The 23,477-nt window shown below is 35.8% G+C and overlaps 1 protein-coding gene across 1 annotated transcript in view; it reads right to left on the minus strand.

Moving 5' to 3' along the window:
• Positions 1–6,939: 6,939 nt before the first annotated feature.
• The window catches only part of LOC102228376 (contactin-associated protein-like 4), an 85,614-nt gene continuing 69,076 nt past the window's right edge, over positions 6,940–23,477 (minus strand). The window contains exons 17-24 of the mRNA XM_023340179.1: positions 23,011–23,229; positions 18,798–19,037; positions 15,103–15,327; positions 13,759–13,892; positions 12,962–13,046; positions 9,637–9,852; positions 8,379–8,450; positions 6,940–7,430 (exon numbers count right to left, since the gene is read on the minus strand). Coding sequence (XP_023195947.1) covers positions 7,234–7,430; positions 8,379–8,450; positions 9,637–9,852; positions 12,962–13,046; positions 13,759–13,892; positions 15,103–15,327; positions 18,798–19,037; positions 23,011–23,229 — 1,388 coding nt within the window. The 3' untranslated portion in view covers positions 6,940–7,233. The remainder of the gene's footprint in view (positions 7,431–8,378; positions 8,451–9,636; positions 9,853–12,961; positions 13,047–13,758; positions 13,893–15,102; positions 15,328–18,797; positions 19,038–23,010; positions 23,230–23,477) is intronic.

Raw genomic sequence — 23,477 nt, forward strand, 5'->3', positions numbered from 1 at the left:
GAATCGAATCAACAAAACAGTTCCATCTATTTGTTGAAAGGGGACATTATGCAAAATTCACTTTTGTTCATTTTTACACTTCCATTTTGGTTTCCACTGCTTCCACAAAAAGCCCAAACGCTCTTTCATTAATAAATTAATGATTTTTGGTGTTTGGAAAAAGAGCCGTTTCAAAAACCTTCTAGAATATCAATTAACTTTAAATTCAAATGAACATTTCACACTGGAACTGGAAGACATTTTAAATACACAAAATAAATAAACAAAACAACAAATAAATTATGAAGTCACTATAAACAAAATTGTCCTTCAAAACAAGGTTTAGTTGAATCTAAAGGACCAGACTGAAGACTTTTATCATCCAGTTTTTGGTAGAAACAAAGAAAAACAATAACTTATGCAAGTGGAATTTAATGAGTCAGTTTTAATTTATCATACGATTAATTGGTTTATTGCAACAGATTTGATGCTACTTTTACATTATATAAGCGACAAACAGATTTAAATTTCCTTCTGTTTCTGTTTGAACTTTCTGTTGTATCACAGAACAACAGCTTGGCGCTCTCACACATGCAGTGCATGTTGCTACAGCCAATCCAGCGTCTATTATTTGTCAAAACAAGTTGAGATTGAAGAGGTGAGTCTGAGGTCCTGGTGACACCCTGAGAGATGAGCTGAGGTGGTGAGCGGTCTGAGGGCTGAACGCCATCTGCATGCAAAATATCAATAAAACATGAGCGCTGTGCAGATTTGTGTCGGCCAAATCGCTTTTATTTATGGAGCTTCTTCTGCATAATGCATCTGAAGATATAAATCAGTGGAGCTGTGATCAATGTCTGGATGAGGGACTTGGCAGAACAGACCAAATAGATCATTTTTTTGTGGACGGTGTGTTGATGTTGCCATTTATCTGTGACGCTAAAGAGGCAGAGTTCATAATGAAAATGTTGGAGTGAAAATCTACACTTAAACTCAGAAAACTGACAACAAATATGAAATTCTCACAAAGAGACAGAGGAAAAACGGCAAAATAATCTCACACTGCAAAAACACAAACTCTTTTTTGGTCTAGTTTCTAGTCCAAATATCTCAGTACAATTGAAATAAAACAAAATTTACTGAAACGTTTGTTTTAAGTAAATAATTCCATGATGAAAATATTGTTTAATTGGCAGATTATTTAGCTTTTTCCTGTGTTATAAGTGAAATAATCTACTAGTGGATAGAGAACAGGGTTGCTAGGTGACAGGCTAAGCTTGGCTGGGGTTGCTAGGTAACGGCGCAAAGTGCCTGTCAATTGTGAGCTAATCTGTTAGTGCAACTTGTACTTTTTAAAATCAATATTAAGGAATTATTGATTTAAAACAAACTCCTACATCTTGATGAAAAGTTACCTGTAAGTTAGTTTAGTCTTATTTCAAGTTTAACGAAACCTTGCTACTGTTCGTCTTGTTTTAAATGTATTTTTTATATGTATAACTTTGTTTATTCTTTTACAATATGTTTTTATAGATGTCATTTAGTTTGGTTAAGAATTACATTTACTTACCTACTAGTTTAGAATACTAACAGCATTAAAAACTGTTAACAGTTTAGTGATTAAGACTTGTACAATGTTTATCAGTTTCAGTTTTTCCATTTTTTCTGCATCAACTAAGTACAAAACATTTTAGATTTAGCAACAATTATCAGATTATTTATGAATTTGATTCATTTTACTTAAATAGCTGTTAAAAAAAAAGAAAACTTGAGATTAATTTTAAATTTCCTGCATTCTGAGCAGCGTGACTGTTTGCTTTCCTTGATGAGCCGCCTCAGCTTTCAAGGCCTCAGAAATCTAATAATAATAATAAATAAATAATAATAATAAATAATAACTAAGTCAGCAAGGTTGCATTTAGTTCTTAAACATTTTATTCTCTTTAGTTTTATTTTTTATGAGGAATGAAGACAGTGTGGAATATTTTCTGTGTTTTTGTACACATTGACATGTTTTTAAAGACAGTAGGAACTACATGATGTTTTAATTAGTTGTAGAACTGGCAAATAATAAGCAGCATCTTATTGGTTATTATTTATTATTGGTACAATATGATAGTTTGCTGTGCAGAAGTGATTAACTCTGATACTAAATACAATGTAAAGTACACTTATTAAACCATTTCTTTTATTGGTTTTATGCAGTTTCTCTGTAAGCTGCATCAAGTTTCCATCGAAACTCTTGAAACTGGAGGTGAAAGATGATTTCTATCTGTTTTCATGCAGGATGTTAATAAAACACAAGCTGTTTTGAAGCTATGCATGCACCAGATCACTGATATGCAGCTTAGTATGCAAAATGCAGCTGGAGATGTAATCAGAGAACTGATTAACTTTTCTGTTAACAAGAAAATGATGGAATTTCACATGCCCTGAATAAATCGGTTAGGGGAGTATGTAAGCTGCAAGGCAGAAGGAGTTTCGCATGATAATTATTGGAAGACAATCGATCTTAGCAGGTTTGAGGCAAAGCTACAACCTTTTAGATCAGTCAGTAATGAAATGACAGCCAAAGGCATCTTTTAGATAAGAACAGTTTTAGAGACGTTAATATAAACACACTGGTTTTGAGTTATTAGAATGGATTTAAAATTATGTTTTATTCACCTATTATACTTCCTTGAACAGGTTAGGATAAATCTCTGAGCTAAACAAAACGTGTTTGTTACATTTTTTTGCACAAAATCATTCTTGGACAGTTAGATTTTAGACTGTTTTAGGGCGTCTCGTCCCTTTAAATCTGAATAAGGTGCTTCTGGCCACAAACCCAAACTCAACGTTTACTCTTGTACGTGAAAATGGCTACAAACCGATTCGCAACTATACAACCGTACATCTTTGCAAAGCAGAAGTAGAGCCTTCTGCACAACCAACAAGAACGCAGCAAGTGGTTTCTGGATGGAAAGTCAACAGCAAAAAACTTGTTACATACAGCGATAAACCAGATGACCGAATATGCAGGAACTCGGCTTCGGTTGCTTGGCAACGGGCTGGGTTTCACTGGGGTTGCTAGGTTGCTAGGTAATGGGTTGGGCTTCACTGCAGTTGCTAGGTAACAGGCTGGGCTTCACTGCGGTTGCTAGGTAATGGCTGATTTGCAGCGTTACACTCCAGAAAATATTGAAACGGCTCATTTTCCAGACACCAGAAAAACATTAACTTATAGCCAAAACACAGCTGGGTGTTTTTAAAACATTATGAACAAAACTGAAGTATAAAAATATTCAAAATGTGAATTTTTTATAATAGGTTGCCTTTAACTACACAAAAAAATTGCTCGGTAAAAGCCAGAGACAGATTATAGATTGTAAACTAATACAACTTCAACTTTTCCACATTCTTCCGTGTTGCAATATATATGAATCCTGTGTGATAAACCAATACAAATTAATGCAGAAATACGAAGGATGGAAAATAATAATTGGTTTTAAGAAAAACAAAAAACCTTGTAGAACAAAAACAACAAACACAAGAAAAAGCTTCTGCTTTTCCGGTTCGGCTGGGTTGTAAACGAACCGACTGTTTTGTGAACACACAGCAGAAAGAGCCAAAGTTCTCTTCCAGACTAATTTTCCATAACAATTATGACGGATAGAATCTGACAACAGAGGTCTGCGATGTCGTTTGTAATCAGGCAGCAGCAGCACTGCTGCCCGCACTGCTGCAGTCTCATCAGATCACTAATCAGGATTCGGTTCCTCATAATTATCCTGCCCACCTTCACCGTGCAGCAGCAACGCCTCTTCTTTTACCACTTATGGCTGCTTTTTCATTTGCAATGAATAGGTATTAATCAGCTCCATTCACACATGATGGAGAACATTTAGCACATTTATTCAGCACACTTGACACCAACCGTTAGTAGGCATTAATTTAATTATCATTCCAGCGAGCTGCACTATGGATTTGCTCATATATTAACATTATGCAGGAAGTGGACAACTGATGCTGAGATATGATGTAAATCACATCAGCAGGCTGTAGTATTGATGTGGAATAGTTAAAGCAGGATGTCTGGTTAAACTCTGAGTGATCAGGAAATATGATTGGAAGGTTTTGAGTGAAATTTAATTAAAACAAAACAGAACAAAATAAATTGGAAAAACAGATTTTCAATATTTTCAACCGAAAGCAAAGTGATGGACTCCATGTAACCATCTGTTTATCTCAAAATTTCACCTCAGATGAGTATAATTTAATTATTTCATTTATTCTGCATGTGAAAACAAAAACACTTTTAATGAGACATGAAAATTGTAGCTGAGCAAGTTTGTCAGAATTTCCTACAAAATTATTCATTTCTTTCAAAAAACAAGTCAAGCTCAGGGTTACAAACTGATAAAAAAGACAAATATTTCAATAATAACTAGCTTTTCAGACATTTTACCTTTTTGAAAATGAAGTTAGAAACAACAAATTTTGGTCAAGTGTGTGAAGGTTGCAGCTTTATATTCAACAAAGGTGACAAACATTTTAGAAATATAACAATAAACGATTAATAGAATACTGTGTAAACTTAAAGAAACGTTTCCAAATAAATTTGGAGATAATTATAGCTAGAACAACAAATTGTTTTTAAAAAAATCATTATTCTTGTTCCTGTAAAAATTCCCCTCAGGTTATTTTGTTGTTCTGTTTCCCCCACAGAGCCAACCATAAGGAGCTGAATTACTCCCTCTGAGAACAGAAAATACCTGGAGACCCTCTGATCACAGCTTTCTGCTGCATCTAAATAGGTCTGGAGGGAGAGCTGCTGCATGCTGATGACAAGAGACACAATAAACAAGGGGAGAGAGAACATGCAGGAAGAGAGGGCGTTAAATCTGAGCCACGTTTCAACAGGACGATCTTTCAGGAGCCCTTAGAGTCCAACATGAACCCACGACTTTAGACGGCAGGAAGAGGAAGCGTAGCTCCTGGCAGATGTCATGACCCATTTCATACTGATTTATTTTTACACAACTTCTTACAGGACTCATGTGTGTGAAGTAATTCTTACAGAGAAAACCTGTCGTTTAAAGGGGACCGATTTTGCAAAATTTTAATTTTTTGACATATTTGTTCTTCCACTTTCCTCTACAAACAGTTCACGTGCTTAAGAAAAACAAAAACACCCAGCTGTTTTATTTTATAGGTAAATGTTTTGTTCTTTTTGAGCAGCTACAAAAACCTACGGAATTATCCGTTACCTAGCAACCCCAACAGAACTCCGCCCATCACCTAGCAACCCCAACAGAACTCCGCCCATCACCTAGCAACCCCAACAGAACTCCGCCCATCACCTAGCAACCCCAACAGAACTCCGCCCATCACCTAGCAACCCAAGCTGAGTGCCTAACATTTTTTCTAAAATAAATTGTGTACATTATTTGTGTTTAAATACTGACTGAATTGTCAAAGTTTCAACATTTCCAGACATTTTAACTGCATCTCAAACCACGACTAGTTCAACATGTTGGCCTACATAAGTTGTAATTTTCCTGTTAACCCAGGAAACACGTAAAAACTCATAATTACTTCAATAATTGTACATTGAGTCTATGAAATTATTATGGATCCGATCACTTTGCAGAATAATCTTGAATTAACATCACATTTGTGTTGCTGCTGAAAGGAAAGAAGAATTTCTTCCAGGTGTCTTCCCAGGCGAGAGCATTTTTCTTTTACTTTTTGTTACTCTAGTAGAAGAAAAACTGCTAAACAAGACAGCAGACTTTTAGAGTTGAAATGGTAGGTCATTTCTTTTAAAAGAGCACAGAGGATAAAAATAAAATAGAAATGCTTTATAAGCTCACATCATGAAAATCCCTTACTTCAACTGAGAGCTTTGCACAATATGGACTCTAAAAGTAAACTGGAGTGTCTCAAATCCTCCATTAGGCAGAGATGGATAAGGACCTCAGCAAAAACCATGAAGTGTCTACAAAGCGAAAAAGGTGAAAGAGAGTTATGTTTTATGGTCCGTGCTGCTTCAAGCTGCTTCTGAAAGCGTTCTGATGTTGGCTGATCGCTGCAGGTGGTGCATTAAAACCCAGAGCTGGAAAAAGAAATTCCTTAAGTTTTTCATCACAAAGTAGAGAGAAAAGCAAAGAGAAGCTTTCCAAGCAACTCAACGATAAAGTTTTAGACTGACTTTAATTTGGTATTCATATATACAGCACATTTTGGAACAATTCTTACCTGTAACAGATGGATTTTATTTGATTCTGAGATCGTGCTTTGGCAGGGTTGTTCCATGTAAACCTGGCATAATCCATACTTTCATCTCCACATCTTTTTTTGGTTCTGGCGTCTCAGATTTACCAGACTCGTCTTAGAAAACTTTTTATGAATCTCCCCAAGCTCAAAAGTTTTCACTGCACACTGCAAAAACACAAAATCTTACCAAATAATTTTGGTCTAGTTTCTAGTGAAAATACTTTAGCACATTTAAATAAGACAAACGTAAAAGTAACTTTTCAGAAAGAAATAGAGGCTTGTTTTAAGTCAATAATTCCTTAATATTGATGAAAACGTACTAGTTTCATTGGCAGATAAATTAACTTACAACATAGAAAAAGTATCTTGTTACAAGTGAAATAATCTGAACTTTTAAGTAGCAAAATTTCATGTTTTTGTTTGCTTGTTCCTTAACTATTAAAATATTTCTGTGTGATTTTTAGTAGTTTATTTACTGATTATTTTTAGGTGGATTATTTCACTTGTAAAAAGAAATGTTTCTAATGTTATAAGTGAAATAATCTTCCAGTGAACTAGATATTTTTCATCATTAATTATTGACTTAAAGCAAGCTAAAAAGTTCATTGCAAGTTAATATTGATGAAAAAGTTACATTTTCACTTGCAGATTATTTCATTTATATCAAGACATTTTTCCATGTGAAATAATCTTAAAGTGGAACTAGAACTGGGTTGCTAGGTAACGGCCTGGACTTGGCTGGGGTTGCTAGGTAACGGTGTTTTTGCAGTGCAATGTTTATCGTTGTCTTTCAATTTGATAGAAAACTTCCGAAATGGATCTAAATAAGCACACAAATCACTACGAACTGTACAAGTTCAAATATAAATAATAAATTGAGTCCAATATCTCGGCCAGTCCGTATTTACAAAAATAAATAAATAAAACAAAAGGGGAAGAATGGGTAAAGCACTGTTTGGTAATTTATCCAGCTCAGTCCTTCGAGGTTATTTTGTGCTAAATGAAAAACTCCTTCTGGTTTTCACTTTGAACGCTCAGAGAGTCTGGCTGGCCGCTGAACGCGAACGCGCGGCCGTCACCGGGCTGCGCCGCTTTCACTTCCTGGTTCCGATACGTCTCCTTCCTGATGCAGATGAACCGAGCCAAGATGGCTGCCGCGCACGCCACGATAAATATGACCACTGCAATCACACCTGAGAACCACAAAACACACAGAGGTTTCATTCTTTTCTTTTCTGACTTAAATATTGAAATATTAATTTTTTTAAATTTTTTAAAAAATTAATATTTCAATATTTAAGTCAGAAAAGAAAAGAATGAAACTCAAGCATATATAAATTAATAACGCTATTTATACTTTTAGTGCTTTTTTCTGTTGGGTGTTATGACCAGAAAACAGAAATTTGGATTATCGGAAAATGTAAATATTGTATTAGAAAAAAATACCAATAAACAAATGTAGTTCTGTATGTACAACTGCGCATTGTAGATTTTATAAAAGGGAGACGTAAAAACTCAGAAATGTGATTAAGCTCAGAACCTTTCTAGAAAAAAAAAAAATAATAATTTTGTGTTTGAAAAGTAAAAAATTTGATAGAAAAAAACTCAGAAATTTTCAGGGGTACAAATTTGGACACCACTTATGTAGAGCTTAAGATTTTTGTCTTGAAAACTTTAAATTGGTATTTTAAAATATTTAAATCACAAATTTTGATTTTGATTAGTTGTGACCGATAGTAATCCATATTATCTCAGGAATCTTTAAGACAGAGTTTCACTATTAGAACTTAATTGCTAGAATAAATTGAATTATTGGTGGTATTCTAATTTATTAAGAAGGATTTGTGGAAGTAATTGGGTTTGTGCACCAAGCTGAAGGTTACTCTCTCTGGCTTGAAAATGTCTCAGCATCACATTAATGGTGGACATAATTGCAGTGGAGAAGTTTGATTTCCCCAGACAGATTTCAGCTTTTCTGACCAACCATCAGGTTTCTAATTGACATTTTTAGGGAAGCTCATGCATGACAAAAAGCTTTTCAGATGGGAGCATCAGAAAATGTTTCAAATCTGCTAAAAAAAAAAAAAATACAAAGAAATATTTGAGATGAACTGTTGTCATTACAGATCTGACTGTTTTACCTCCAACTAGAGCTGAATCAGTCCGAATGGTGTTGACTAAAGGCTGGCCAGGATCCACAGAGTGAGGCTGGTCTACAGAAAAAATAAAAACATTTAATATTAAGAAGCCAACAAAACCAAAGAAAGGAGATCAAAATACCTTGAAATAAAGATTTAGTGTGTTTTCACACTTAGTAGTTCGGTGGATTTGGTTCAATTTGGGACCAAAATTGTAACATTTGTTACATTTTCAGCTGCTGTGGTTCAATTTCACACTGCAGTGTGTTAAACAAACCAAACTAATGAAAAACCTGTTCACCTGCTCGCCTGTGGGGGCGCTGCACCAAGAACCACTGAAGAAAATGACATGTAAACCACTGAAGAAGACACTGAGCACACACTGCTAAAAACACAAAACCTTACCAAATAACTTCTGAGGAAGATACAGGAACTTCTTTTTAACTCAATAATTCTTAATATTGACATAAAAAGTTCTAGTTTCACTGCCGGATTATTTCTGTGGCGGCGTATTAGGGCCATTATAGATAAAAAACCCCAAAAAGTTCAATTTTAAATTTTTTTTAGATTAATTGCAGAAATTGTCTAGAAAAAAAACTTGAAACTTTCTGAGTTCAAAAGTAAAAAAAATTTCCAAGTTTCTTCTAACAAATTTCTGATTTTTCAAGCTTAGAATTTTTTTTCTAAAAGCTGGAAGTGGAACTAGAGCTTTTAAAACAAATTAATATTAAGGAATTATTGATTGAAAAGAAGCTCTGTTTTGTCTCATTTCAAATATTGTACAAGAAACTCGACCAGAATAATTCAGTAAGATTTGGTGTTTTTGCAGTGAACAAGCCTGAAAATTACAGTCACCTTGTTTATTTTTTGGATTTTGACAATCTTTTATGCTGATGACGGTGTTAATTAGTATTTTCTTTTTTTGGGATTAAGTGCACTTTCACACCTCAACAAATGAACCAAGATAAACTAGAGTTTGATTAATCTGGATTAAACATGGCGGGTGTGAAAGCAGCCTAAATGTAAATCTGTTTTAAAACAGGAGGAGTGAAAGTAGTTCCTGCATAAAGGTATTTCCAAAAGGCTGAAGAGATTTCCCCAGAGCTGCTTGACGACTCATCTGTCGCTGTGCCGACTCTCTGCCTGCTTACGGAGATGAATGCTTAATGAGCCATAAAAAACTTAAATCCTAATGGATCTCCATAGGTATAATTTTAAAAACACAGCAGACCAGGAAACACTGCTGTCGTACTGTTTTTACCTGATAGCGAATGTGTCGTTTCTGCTGCGTAGGAATCGGCCTGAGCCGGCGCGGCGCAGCTCGACCCGACGACGGCGCCGGTGACAGAAACGCGGCCGTCGGGTCGCAGCAGAGCAGCTTTCAGAGGACAGATGGAGCCGCAGCGAACGGCCGACAGACAACCGGTGAAACCGGCGGACGCCAAGCCGGCGAGATCCGCGCTCAGGCCTTCAGACTCTGAGCAAAAACAAATTACAGCGTTAAAATACAGAAACAATACAGCTCACTGTTTGTTCTCATGAGCTAATCGCTAATAAATGGCCTCAACAATTATGCTTTTATTACCAGATGGTGAAAAGCAAAACTAACAAAAAAGAAAACGTGTTTTTTTAGTGCTGAATGTTTGGCAACAAAAATGATGTGATAGCCAACAAAATAACAATAAAATAAAACGTCCAGCGTCCACCATGTAACTTTTTACTGCAGGATTTATCAACAGTAAATGTGAACAAAAATTAATAATTCTTAGCCATTGTTAGTTTAAACTGGTTTATGGGCACTGGAGTAAATTTCCATCACAAAATCACCAGAAAAAAAAGGAAATGTCCGAGTTTTAAAAGTCAAAAACATTGTTAGAAAAAAACAGAAACTTTGAAAATTTTAAACTTTTCAAACTCAAAAATTCCCAAGTTTGTTGTAGAAAATTTCTGAGAATAATCTCAAAATTCTTGCTTTTTTTCTAGCAAATTTTCAAACTCTAATGTTCATGTTTTTCCCCCTCAAGTTTCTGAAAATAATCTTAAAACTTCAGAATTTTTTCTAACAAATGTTTGACTTTTCAAACTCAGAAATGTCCATGTTTTTTCTAGAAATTGTCTGTTGGTGGAAATTTATTATTATTTTTTTAAATCTACAATGGCTCTGTCTGACATTTTAGTTGAACTAGAACGTTAGTTAAATTAATATTAATGAATTATTTATTTAAAACAAACTCCTACATCTAAAAAGTTACTTTTCAGTTAAGTTTGTCTTATTTCAAATGTTCTAACATATCTGCACTAGAAACTAGCATAAAAATACTTGTTAAGATTTTGTGTTTTTGCAGTGTAAGAACATTTTAACTGATTTCACTTAAATGGCCAGAAAAACATATTATTAATCAGTTTTTTTAGGACAAAATCATGATTTATTAGCAAAATCTCCTGCTATATACAAAGTCATGGTGGAAATTAATATATAATTTCAGCAATTAGCTGATGAAAAGTTACTAATTTTCAATTAAAAATGTAGATTTGGTATATTAAGACAATAAAAAAGTAAAATCTAGTCACGGAGGCTGATCCATTAATCCTTTGGCTGATTTCCTGTCAAAAGTTGTAAAACTGCTTCGACTGTTAAACGGGGGAGTCATTATTCATGAGGCTAAACAGCAGAAGCCAGGTTATGCTTTATTGCAGAACGGCTCGGCCATAAATACTAAAAGGTGACAGCTTGTCTTATCTGTAATATTAATACTTTAGGAAACACAAAAGGAATAATGAAATCACGATGATGAACTAAGTTCGGCGCATTAATCAGAAGAAGAAAACGTATTCTCATCTTTTCTGCTGCTGTGGATCTAAAGGGGGAAAAAAAGAAGTTTGTGGCTTTAAGTGAAGGAGATAAAAAATGTCACCAAGTTTAATTTTGTTAAAAATAATCAGATAAACAAATTGAAATATTATGCATCTGGTAACAGAATGTTAAATTTTTAATTAGAAAACAGGTGCTGAACATTAACTCCAGCAGCTTCTGCAGATATAAATATCAGAATAAAACACATTTATTCCTGCTGAGGTACCTGATTACGCAGCACAACGCTGCCAGCAAGCTAACTTATAACCAGAGGGGGAAAATATTCCATACATAAATATGACACGGCAGCATAACGTGGCTGGAGCGAGCATTTTATCAGCTGCTTGCTTAATCAGGTTTAGGGTTTTAAATTGCAGATGAGTGGCAGGACGTAATCCCCCACATCCAATCTGTAGGTTTTATTGCTGTTAGCAGCTCCTGCAGAGATGATTTATCAGGTTATAAAATCATATTTATTTCTGGTTTACTGTCAATATTTCTTGTTTAGTTGTTGCTCCAATTTGCTCTATAATAAACGGTGGAAATATCCTTTTGTCCTATAGTGGAGCAGAAAGCTGGAATAAATCAAAATAAGGTCAAAGTAAGTTTCTGAGAGAGTTTAGAATCACAGATTTGATTTCATGGTCAAAAATATACAGTTTGATGCCAGAATCAACTATGCTGTGGAAGTACGTATTTATGGCTAGATGTAATAATTCTATCCCTGATATGGCGGCCATCTTGAAAATAGGCAGCCATCTTGAATTTTAAGCGGTTTTTCAAAAGAGGAACATCTAAGGACCATCTAAGCCAAATCTGGTGCTTGTATCACCATGTTAAAGAATCTAGTAAAATATTATGTTACCTGCTGCATGATAACAGAAGAAATATGGAAAACAATCACGAAAATACAGACGACGATTAAAATCACTGAAAAAAAGGTATTCAAATTTAATCTTCAAATTCTAACTTTTTTTCAGAACTCTCACTTTTTTCCTCAGAATTCTGAGTTTTATCGCAGATTTCTGATTTTTTTTCTCAGACTTCAGACTTTTTCATAAAATTTTGACATTTTTCAAGATTATGACTTTTATATTACAATTTTTTTTGCCTTTTTTCCTCAGAGTTCTATCCTTTTCTCAAAATTCTGACATTTTTCTCAGAATTTGGAATTTAGTCTCAAAATTCAGATTTTTTTTCTCTCAGGAATTTTACTTTTTTTCTTCGACAGACTTTTTCAGAATTATTACTAATTTCAGAAATCTGACTTCTTTTAATTTGTACTTTATCTCCGAATTTAAAATTTTCTCCCCAGAATTATGATTTTAATCTCATTCTGACTTTTTTTTCTTCTTCTCAGAATTTAGACTTTTTCTCTGAATCCTGACTTTTGATCTTAAAAGAATGAAGTCAGACTTCTGAGCGGTACCTTTTCCCCTTTGGCCTTCAGGTTAGTTTTTTGGACAGTTTCAGATGATTCTGCTTAACAATCAGTGACTGATCAGTGACTGATCGTTGAGCAGAATCAGGTCAGTCACTTTGGCAGAAATGGAGCTGAAAGTGAAACTGAACAGTTCACTTTGAGCTGAGATTTACTGATTTATTTTCTGTTGACTCCAATCCTCTGAACATTTCCTGGTGTTTCAGCCGCCTTCGTCACAAACAGAAAACATCTGAAACCCTGAAAACGTTTTACTGCTTGGTGTTGAGCTGGATAAAAAACTTTATTTACCTGGAACTCTCCCCAGAATGATCGATTTAACGTTAAACTCCCTGTCAGCCGTCACGTTGAATTCCTCTCTGGCATTCTGGTCGATCTGAAAGATTATTGATTAGAAACAAAATCTAAAAGCAATAACAATCTGCTCAGAAAGGATCCTTTGTTATCCATTAAGAAGGATTAAATGAGGAAAGTAATTAAAGCACTTTGCAAAAGTTTTCATACGACTTTATCTCATTTTTGTTTTTTTAGTTTGTCATGGTACAACAAGACACTTTAATGGATTTCATTAAGATTTTAATATTTGCAAACACAATGCAGTGCAAATAGGCCTATCACAATAAATTTTACTATAAATTGTTTCTGTAATTATTGTGATAAATGAAAATATCATTGTTTTGAGACCATTTTCATGTAACATATTGATAATGGGATAATATTGCAAGTTTGCCCTCATAAAGCTAAACTTTGATTTTGTACCTCTAATTTTCTGTTTGCATTAAATTAGGACATGAAGTAAACACACATTCATCAAATAAAATGACTTAAACACAACACTTCTTCTGCATGAAGTCAACCTGTAAATTGATTAGTTTGAAATTGGATATAAATATAAATACAGTTTGAAATATTAAAGGGAATCTTTGTCATGCCCGTCGCTACCGGCAACAGCTTGGCTTGTCAACGAATCTAAAAACAGCTCTGGCCTGTCAGGTAGATGGGAAGGTGTGTGTGTGTGTGTGTGTGTGTGGGGGGGGGGGGGGGGGGGGGGTGAGCGGGCGTGTGTGTGTGTGTGTGTGTGTCTCTACCTGCATTGCCACAGTGTCTGCCTGCCGCCTGATGGTCACAGTGTGCAGACGGCCGTCAGCTAAGTTCATGACTCGGCTGCTCAACACTTCCTCGTCTCTGTTGCTGTGCAACTTGTACCTCACTTCCAACTCATCTACAAAAAAACAAACAAACAAGCAAACAAACAAAAAAGGTCGATGGAGACTTAAAGGTAAACGCACAAAATAAAAATTACAACAAGCAAATCTACCTTTTTGATCCTGAAAAAGGAACTATAACTACACAGGCACATCTAAAATAAGTTTAATATTCAGGAAAAAGTTCAATATTTTGGTCAAAATGTCAAACTCATAGTTTCATTAAACTCAGAGTGAAGTATTTAAAGTATATGTCTGCTGTAATTGTGAAGATTATGGCGTGAAGATTAAGAAAACCTTAAATTTAGGGTCTTGGAAAATTTGAAAATTGAGAACAAATAAAATATGGAAATTCACGGTGCCACCAGGTAATCAACTAATTAACTCAAAACACCTGATAAGATTCATGAGCTTACCTTTAATGTCAAAATTTTGACTTTTTTCTCAAAATTCTGAATTTTATTTTCTCAGAATTTTTTTTTTCCAGAATTCTTTCATTTTTCTCAGAAAAACCTGAAATTAAGAAAATCTTAAATTCAGTGTCTCGTAAAATTTTAATACTGTGAAAAAGTTAAATATGAAAACTCTCGGTGTCACCAAGTAATCAACTCATTAACTCAAAACACCTTAAATTTCTGACTTCTTTTCTCAGAAACATTTTGATTGAATCTCAAAATTCTGACTTTAATATCAGAATTCTGAGGCTTATCTCAAAAGTCTGACTTTTTTCCCTCAAATTTATGAAGTGAATGTCATAATTCAGACTTTAATATAAGAATACTGACTTTTTTCAGAAAATTCGGAGTTTTTTCCCCTCAAAATTCTGACTTTAGACCTCTGAAATAAAAGCCAATATTTTGAGGGAAAAAAAAGTTTTTTTTTTCCACCGGCCCTAATCTTCTGTAAAAATCCCACCATCCTTTACATAAGTGTATCAGTAAGAGAAGCTGCTGTGCTTCCAGATTGTAACAACTGCTGTTCTTTCAGAAAATACTTTTCATGTGTGAAAAGAATAAAACAAAGGAAAGTTTGAGTGATTGCTGCTAATATTTGAATATTCCTCCAAACATTTCTTAAACCTTTCTGAACTGATGTATGCGTGTTGAAATGGCTTTAGACAAGCTAGTAAACTGTGACAGAGCAAATCCATAAAACAGAGAAAAGTAGCTGAACAAACAAAAGGGCTATAAGTTATAAGAACTGAAAATCTTTGACAAAAGTCCTCACCATGTTTATTGATGAGCAGGATCAAGTATTGCCTGTAAAAAGAGCTGACATAGAGCAGCGGCGCGGGGCTTTGACTGGTCCTAAAGCTCAGGGAGACGTCTTCTCCTCTCAGTGTGATATCCGAGTAGATGGATGAGTGCAGAGAGCTGCTGTTCTTGCTCGCCTCATATGGCTCCTTTACGATATATGTGATGGATGTTGTCGGCTCAAAGCTGCCTGAAACTTCTGGAAGATAAAAAAGTCGGAGGCAGTTATCAGTGGGCAGGCTGACGGGAATCCTGCTAAAATGTAGCCACAAACTCCACAGGAGTTGGCGTTTCAACCGGGTTAGCATTAGCATTTTTTTCATCACAGCGACAACACACGACATGCATACGAAATGCAGTGTTGACGTGAAACATTTCAGCTCCTGAATTTTGATGGGTTTCTCCTTCTGAAAGTAAATGGTTTAATTGCACTAACAAGTTAATTTAACATAAATGGTTGCTAGGATTACATGTACAGCTGTAGATTTCTTACAAATATTTCTAAATCAACACCACAAAATCACAAAAACAATCAACGTGAAAAGATGCTCAATATGGTTTAATTTACCAAATTATTCTGGTCTAATTTCTAGTGCAAATATCTTAGTATACTTGAAATAAGGCAAAAATAACTTACAAGTATTAAGCAAGAAATAGGAGCTTATTTTAGGTTAATAATCATCTAATATTGAAAGTTCTAGTTACATTGGCAGATTATTTCAGTCATAAAATGTTTCCCCTGTTTTAAGTGAAACAATCTGCCAAAGTTACAAACATTCACCTAGTGACCCCAGCCTGTTACCTAGCAACTTCAGCAGAGTTCTGGCCGTTACCTAGCAACCAGTGCCAGCACGGTTAGTCGGCTGGGTTTATTGCTGTAATATGGCTGCTAGGAAAGACAATTGCTTCAAAGTCAACAGCTTTATTTAACAGTCTGGGTTTCCTCAATTTTTAGCCAGCTAGATTTGCACAAATAACACATTTTCTGTTTAGACGCTTAAGTCAGATTAAAAGTATCTTATAATTATATTCATTAAGTCAAGATTTATGTATTATGTCAATCTTAAAAGTTGTGTTTTTATTAGATGTGAGGAAAAAAATCTTCATTATTAGCAGAAATAAAGGCTTGAAAACAATATTTGTGTAATTAATTTATGGTAGGGAGGGATGTCCAAAGTGTGGCCTGGGGGCCATTTACAGCCGTTCAAATGATTCTGTCTGGCCCTTGTCCTCAATTTAAGAAAAGCACAGATATATTTCACCAGACTCTTCATGGTATTACCATTACAGCAAATTAAAGGAAAAAGAATAATGTGGACAAATTAAAATAGTGTTCAAATGGAAAACTTTAGGAACAACAAACTATTCAAGTTAACCTCATTTTTTGCTCTCATTTTCATTTAATAAAACGTAGCACCAGAAACACAAATTTCAGATTCTTTCCATATAGAAACCAGGTCATTAGATTTTATTAAAATATAAAGAATTTAGTTTGTTTTTACAGTAGAATTTTTTATTTTTACATTTTTCATAACAAAATAGATATTTGGTGACCCACAACTTATTTTAGCCTGACAGATGTGACCTCTTTTGGAAAAGGTTTGGTCTCCTCTGACCTGTATAATACACATCTCTAATTATATTCAGCTTTCCAAAAACATTCCTATTATTGAGTAATTTATGAGTTGGACTGCTATAGCAACTGGAACTGGTGCCTGGAGATGCCATTGATTTGAACTGGAACTTCAGAAAAACATGAACTGAATTATTGGGAATGTAACATTTCCAAACATAATAAACTCATAATGTTAATGTCCCGTGCTACTTTAACCACACAGCAGGCATGCTACTGAATTTATGGGATGTAGAAATCCTTTAAAGGTCATAAACCAATAAGACATACAGTAAATAAACACAAGTTCCCTGTGTTTTCTGTTGCCATTGTGCCAGTATGTTAAGATTAAATCTTAAACCGACAATATTTTCCGCTCTCTGTATTACATTTTAAGATTAAAAATAAAGATATCATTAATAAGATCTGTTAATATGTTCATAGAAACATGTGAAGTACCTCAGCTCATCATCTAATGTATAACAACTTTGAAAGAAGTAAAACAAAACCCAGCTGAATGCTGTGAGTGTGCCAGGATGTCGCTTTCCAGTGGAATAAAGTGGCTGTCAAATTCCTCTGAGAAGCTGGCTTATGTCGCTGCCTGTCACCACGTTATGAAACCGGCAAACAACAAATATTATTTTGGAGGGCCTCTGGAAAACATGTGAGGACTGAGCTGTCAAGATAAAATGCAATAAAATGCAGTAACATAGGTTGCTGTTCAAACACAGACTCATATCCGGCTATATGAGAGGAGCAAAGTGGCTTCTGAAAATAAAACAAGCCGGCGTAATAACAAAAGATGAAGACAACAGGAGGAGGAAACTTCTCAGGTGTGAAGTTTATCTTATGGAAGGTGACAAAGTAAAGAAAAACACGCAGGATATGCTTCTTTGAGTTCTATGGCCTATACAAAACATGTTTGCACAAAATCATCCTTAGATAATGAGATTCTTAGTTTGTTTGAGCTTCTTTCAGAATGAGCTGTTTTAGGGAGTCCTGTCTCTTTAAATCCAAATACGCTGCTGCTCTTGGCCAAGGCCCCAACTCAACATTTACACTCGCAAGTGAAAATGGATGCGCAATTGTACATCCATACAACTTTGAAAAGCAGAAATGGAACCTCCTGAACAACTAACAAGAATGCAGCAAGTTGTTTTCTAGATGGTAATTCAAAAAGAAAACACTTGTCTTTTCCAGCAGTCGTTGTAGAAGCGCATACAGCGGTAAAACCAGCTGACCAAACATTCTGGAGCATTGGTTGCTCGGTAACGGGCGGAACTCTGCCGGGGTTGCTCGGTAACGGGCGGAACTCTGCCGGGGTTGCTCGGTAACGGGCGGAACTCTGCCGGGGTTGCTCGGTAACGGTGCACTGCGACTCAACAATTGGGAGGGTTTCAAAACGGCTCGTTTTTCAGACACCAAAAAACAAATTTATTGCTAAAAAATGGCTGGATGTTTTTTTTAAGTGCTTGAGCTGTTTCAAGAAGCAGTTGAGACACAAATGGAAGTAGGAAAAAAAGAGTAAAATATAAATCTTTTTGGAATCTTATTTTCATAGGAATCTTAATAACTGCGTTTTATTGAAGTTTCTACTGTAACTATGAGACAATCAAATGTTCCCATTTTGCATATTCAGTTTTTCTTCCCCCTTGTGATAATTTGTGCCAGCAGGAGATGTGCTGCCCTACTTTAAGTCTTACAAACCTATATTGAACTACATGCTGAAATTATAAATGATCTCATATATCCAAGAGAATTAAATTGTCAAAGCAGCTGTAGAGATTAGAAACTCCAACAACCCCATTTTAAACTCTCAGTGGAGATTTTCTTTTAATTTCTTGAAGATATTAGACCATGTTTCCCCAAGGCTTTCTTTCTTTTGCTGCAGTTTGTGATCTGTCAATTAACATCCTGCCAATCTTCATATAGGAATATCTAGTGGATATAAATCTACAAACGTGTGAAAAACCCAATTCTCAATGTAGAAAGTTTTTAAAGCCTTCAGGGTTTTTTTTCTTATGAATTTCCTGGCAGAGTTGTCAGTGTGTCTGTACCTTTGTGACAGAAGGCTCCAGTGTAGGCAGAGTGGCTGCAGTCACAGGAGAACCCGCTGGCCCTTTCCACACATCGGCCCTGGTTCTGGCAGAGCGCTGCGTAGCTGCTGCAGTGCCCGGGGCAGCCGGGTCGGACGCCAGGTGTGATCCTTGCCCTCTCCTCCAGGTCCAGTGTTATGCCGTTCAGCTGCAGGGAGCGGATGCAGCCCAGAAAGCCTTTCTGCCGTGACGCGGTGCCTCCTGCCAAGAAAAAAAAGAACAGTGCTGCAGGTACACAAGCTCTTTTTTTCATGTTCCTTGTTAAATTTGAATGAAGAAAGCCAAAACCTGATTTGTACTCTCACTCAGTCTGTTGTAAACTTGCTTCCTTGAACAGGTTATTATAGATCAATGAGCTACAAAACATGGTGATTGGATGTTTTGGCACAAAAAAATGCAGATTTTGGTGTGCATGTTTGCAAACAGATGAGATATTATACACACATAGATCTTTGAAAAGCAGAAGTAGAGCCTCCTGCACAAAGAATAATTACGATTTTTTTTTAAACTTTGAAAATCTGACATTTTACATTTTTAGTTTGTAAAATTCTTCATGAAATTGCTGTTCCACGTCTAAGAAAACGTTTCTCTTTGAGATCAGATAACATGGCTAAAGCCATAAAGGCGACCTTCAGAGGTGAATGCAGCATCCCGAAATGTAGAACTGCCTTTAATAAAACTGTCGCAATTAAATAGTTTGCCAAATGAGATTATAGCATGTTTTAGTTATAAAGTGTTATTCTAATTAGAGATTTGTACTCTAGTAATTCTTCTTTCTTTTTTAATTGCCAGTTAGTTTGAAGTTTGATTGGTTTGCTTAGCTGTAGTGACACTTTATTTATGTAATTAATTACCAAACTGGCTTTTCACCAAGTTGTAATCTGTTAAATCATACTTGATCACCTGAACCTGCAGGTGGAAATTAGTTTTTTTTTTTTGGTATAACCTGGTACCATGCACCTCTTGGTTAAAAGGTTAATTAAATGTTGTACATTGTTTCTGTGAAATGAATATAAATTATAAGGCAGCAAGTTGTTCCTGTGTGGTAACTTAATGACAAAACACTTGTCTTTTCCAGCAGCCATTGTACAGTCCACACGGCGATAAAACCAGCTGACCAAACGTGATGGAACTGAGTTTGGGTTGCTAGGTAACGGGTGGAATATCAGGGGTTGCTAGGTAACGGGCTGGGCTTCACAGGGCGCTACATTATGGAGGTTTTTAAAACTGCTAATTTTCCAGACGCCAAAAATCATGAACTTTTTTTCCAAAAAACATCTGGGTTTGTTTTTAGAAGCAGTTAAGACCCGAATAAAAGTACAAAAATCTACTAAATAGAATTTTTTGCATAATAGGCCCCCTTAGTTCTCCTCCTTTCATGCTAATATGTTTACAAATCATTGCCTTTTTCTGTAGCATTATTTTTTGGCTTTTTATTGATTAACTACTTGGCTGATGGGCCATCTGCTGTGTGATAATAAGCCTGTACTCTGACAAGCGAAAGGAAAACTGACTCTCCTTCCACATGACAATTAACATTCAACGAAGCAACCAAACGCAGAGACTTGGCAAAATGACATTTTTCCTCCAGGTCCAACCTGCCCACCCTAATCTATGCATCACAGACTGGAGTTGGCTTCCGGTTTGAATTTGAAAAAGCTCGATATGCTCAGTTCAAACTTTCCGGCACCATTACTTTAAAAAATAAATATTGGAAGATCTAAATCTAGTGAATCTACTTCAGGTTTTGCTGTAAAGATTAGGAAGAAATAACAGTGTGTGTTGGAGAAAAGACATTTCCTAAGGGATGCAAATAAATGACGACTAAATGAGGGAAAAGGACTGAAGCTGCCTGGAAGACAGAAATGCTGTGAGTCAGACCCAAAATCCTGCATGACAGCAACAATTTCAGCCATTTAAGCTGTTTTACTTTCCTACCACACTTTGTTAGAGCATAAACCGGTTGAAACCGGTTGAAGGGCCTGTTCTGACTGAACAGATAGAGAAACAATTTACCATCGACTAGCATATGGGCTCTAAACTTTAGACAAAAACAACTTTTAAAGCAGAATAGCTGGAAATGAAGAAGAAAAACACAACACAGCCAAACCAGGCTAACAATTGGTCGATTCATATTTCTCTTAAAGTTTAAACTTTCTCCTGCTTACCTGGAAAATTTTTGACTTTTGAAACTCAGAAATTTCAACTTTTTCCCCCAAAATTTCTGAGAATAATTTTAAAAATGTCTTATTTTCTCTGCACTCCAACTTTTGTTTCTCAGAATTCAGAATTTTGATCCCTGAAGATTAAAGCCAGAATTCTGAGATTAAATAAAAAATTATTTTTTGTTCGCGTCCCTAATCCTCTCCCGTATAAATCCCGCTGTTTGCGGTCGAACATTCACGCCTTGAAGGAAACCGTTTGGTCTCTTAGAGTTGTGTAATTTCCACAGGTTGCAGAATCTCATCTCAGTATTTCTCTGCTTTGGTGAGAATCCACCCGACATCGTTGCGTTGCTTCCTCCAAAAGATGTTTGGGACAGGTGGACACGATTTTTGGGTTTTTCACCCAACTATACTGCTAAACTCAAAAATGTATTTTCTTTACAAGTGGGACACAATTTAAAGGAAAATAAACAACTTGCCCAACAAACACCCACTGTAATCTTTACACCAGTGCACTAAGCCATTTATCAAAGCATGAAATACTTTTGCTGTTTAGTGAGTTTTCTTTTCACACACGGATAAAACAACAATTCTACAGGAATAGAACTGTGATTCCTCAAATCCACCTTGAATAAGATCTTTGTCGACAGCACAATCGACGGCTCAGAAAGCTGTGGATCTCATAATCCCCACATTCCCACTTCCATTCAAACGTCCCATCAACGTGCCGGTAGTCGGCGATCAGACCAGTGGATTCTGATGAGTCTCTTCTTCATGGCTGCTGTCAGAGGATTATGAGATTAACCCTGTCAGCCAGTCAGTTCTGCATCTTTCCAGCTTCATCAATATTCAGCGTTGCTTTTATTTCATTCAACGTTCATGTGTGTAAATGTTCATAATATTTGCAGAGATAAATCCCTAAAACCAAGGATGGATTTCTTTCTTCTGTTAAATTATTGAGGAAAACCTCAACAGACAGTCAGTTTCCTAAAAGCACTTTGCTGATGATTCAAGGGAAAATTAAATCATCATCATTTATTAAAATAAAGGTTCAAGACGAAACCTGTGACATACTTGTAAAGAGTACAAAAACGTCGAAAATTCCCTTTTTCCACATCTTTTGAGCTTTCATTTGGGTTTCTACTGCTTCTAAAAACAGACCAAACACTTAAAAAAACACCCAACATTTCTTTTTGGCAATAAGTAAAAAAGTTAATGTTTTGTGGTATCTAGAAAATAAGCTGTTTCAAAAAACATTCAAAATGTAACGTCATTTTAGCAACTCCAGCCAAGCCCAGCCACCAAGCAGAGCTGCAGCACATTTGAGCAGCTGGTTTTACTGCTGTATGCACTGTACAATGGCTGCTGGAAAAGACAAGTGTTTAGTTGTTGACTTACCATCCAGAAACCACTTGCTTCTGCTTTTCACAAAAGTAAGGTTGTGTAAATGCAGCAATTTTCACATGTGAGTGTAAACATTGAGTTTACACTCACATGTGTGTAAACTCACACACCAATGTCTGTGCTGCTCGCTTCTCCTCTTAGGTCCATGCTTGTACATTTGAATTTTACAAGCATGGACCTAAGAGGAGCCACCACCCACCACTTGGATTTCAAGTGACCAGGCGGCCTACAACAAAATAATCAGTAGACTGAGAAGACTAAAATATCATTATCTAAGCATAATTTTGTGCAAAACAAATATAATAAATATGTTTTGTATTCCCCATAGACCTATTTTAACCTTAATAGGTCATCCTTAAATAAAAAAACAGTCTTTTCAGACGCTCGTAGTTTGCAGAAACCTTCCAAGATGATAAACAATCTCAAAATCATCTTTTTGCTTATAATGTGATCTGCTCAGATTTGATGAGAAACTGTTTATTTAAACTTCTGTTCACCTTGTTAAAGTGCAATGTTCTGCTGAAAGCTCGTCTCCACCTAAAGTGAGCATCACGGTTCGTTCTGTTGTCAACTCATACGGAAAAACTCCCACCTTTGCTTCTCACCTATAAATAGCTGGCTGTTGAGCTGCAGATGAATAAACCCATCAGCTGGAGCTTCTCGTACGGCAGCAGGCAGGTCGTCGACGCGCAGCGACGCCTCCTTCACGTTTCGCTCAGCTCTCACGCTGTGCCACCGGTTATCATTTAGCGGGAGGTCGGAGCGCACTTTGACCTCCAGAGGTCCGTTCCCCACATCCAAAGAGAAGACGACCTCTGTGGAAGCTGACGAAGAGGAAACAAAACCATAAAATAAACATTTATGCTTATAATTATTATGCCTTTTGACAAGTAAGAAATTAGCTGTATCTATTTTCCTCAAATTGTAATGTAGTAAACAGACACAAAAATAAGTAAAATCCTTTTTTCATAAAAAATAAAGACACTGTTTGTGAAAGTTGGTTAATTTCATTTGTGCAAAACAATTTCTCTCACAGTTTGATGCTGAGAAAAACAAGTAAATGTTCAAACAG

This window comes from Xiphophorus maculatus, chromosome 9, assembly GCF_002775205.1.
Source record: "Xiphophorus maculatus strain JP 163 A chromosome 9, X_maculatus-5.0-male, whole genome shotgun sequence".
Taxonomy (NCBI): domain Eukaryota; kingdom Metazoa; phylum Chordata; class Actinopteri; order Cyprinodontiformes; family Poeciliidae; genus Xiphophorus; species Xiphophorus maculatus.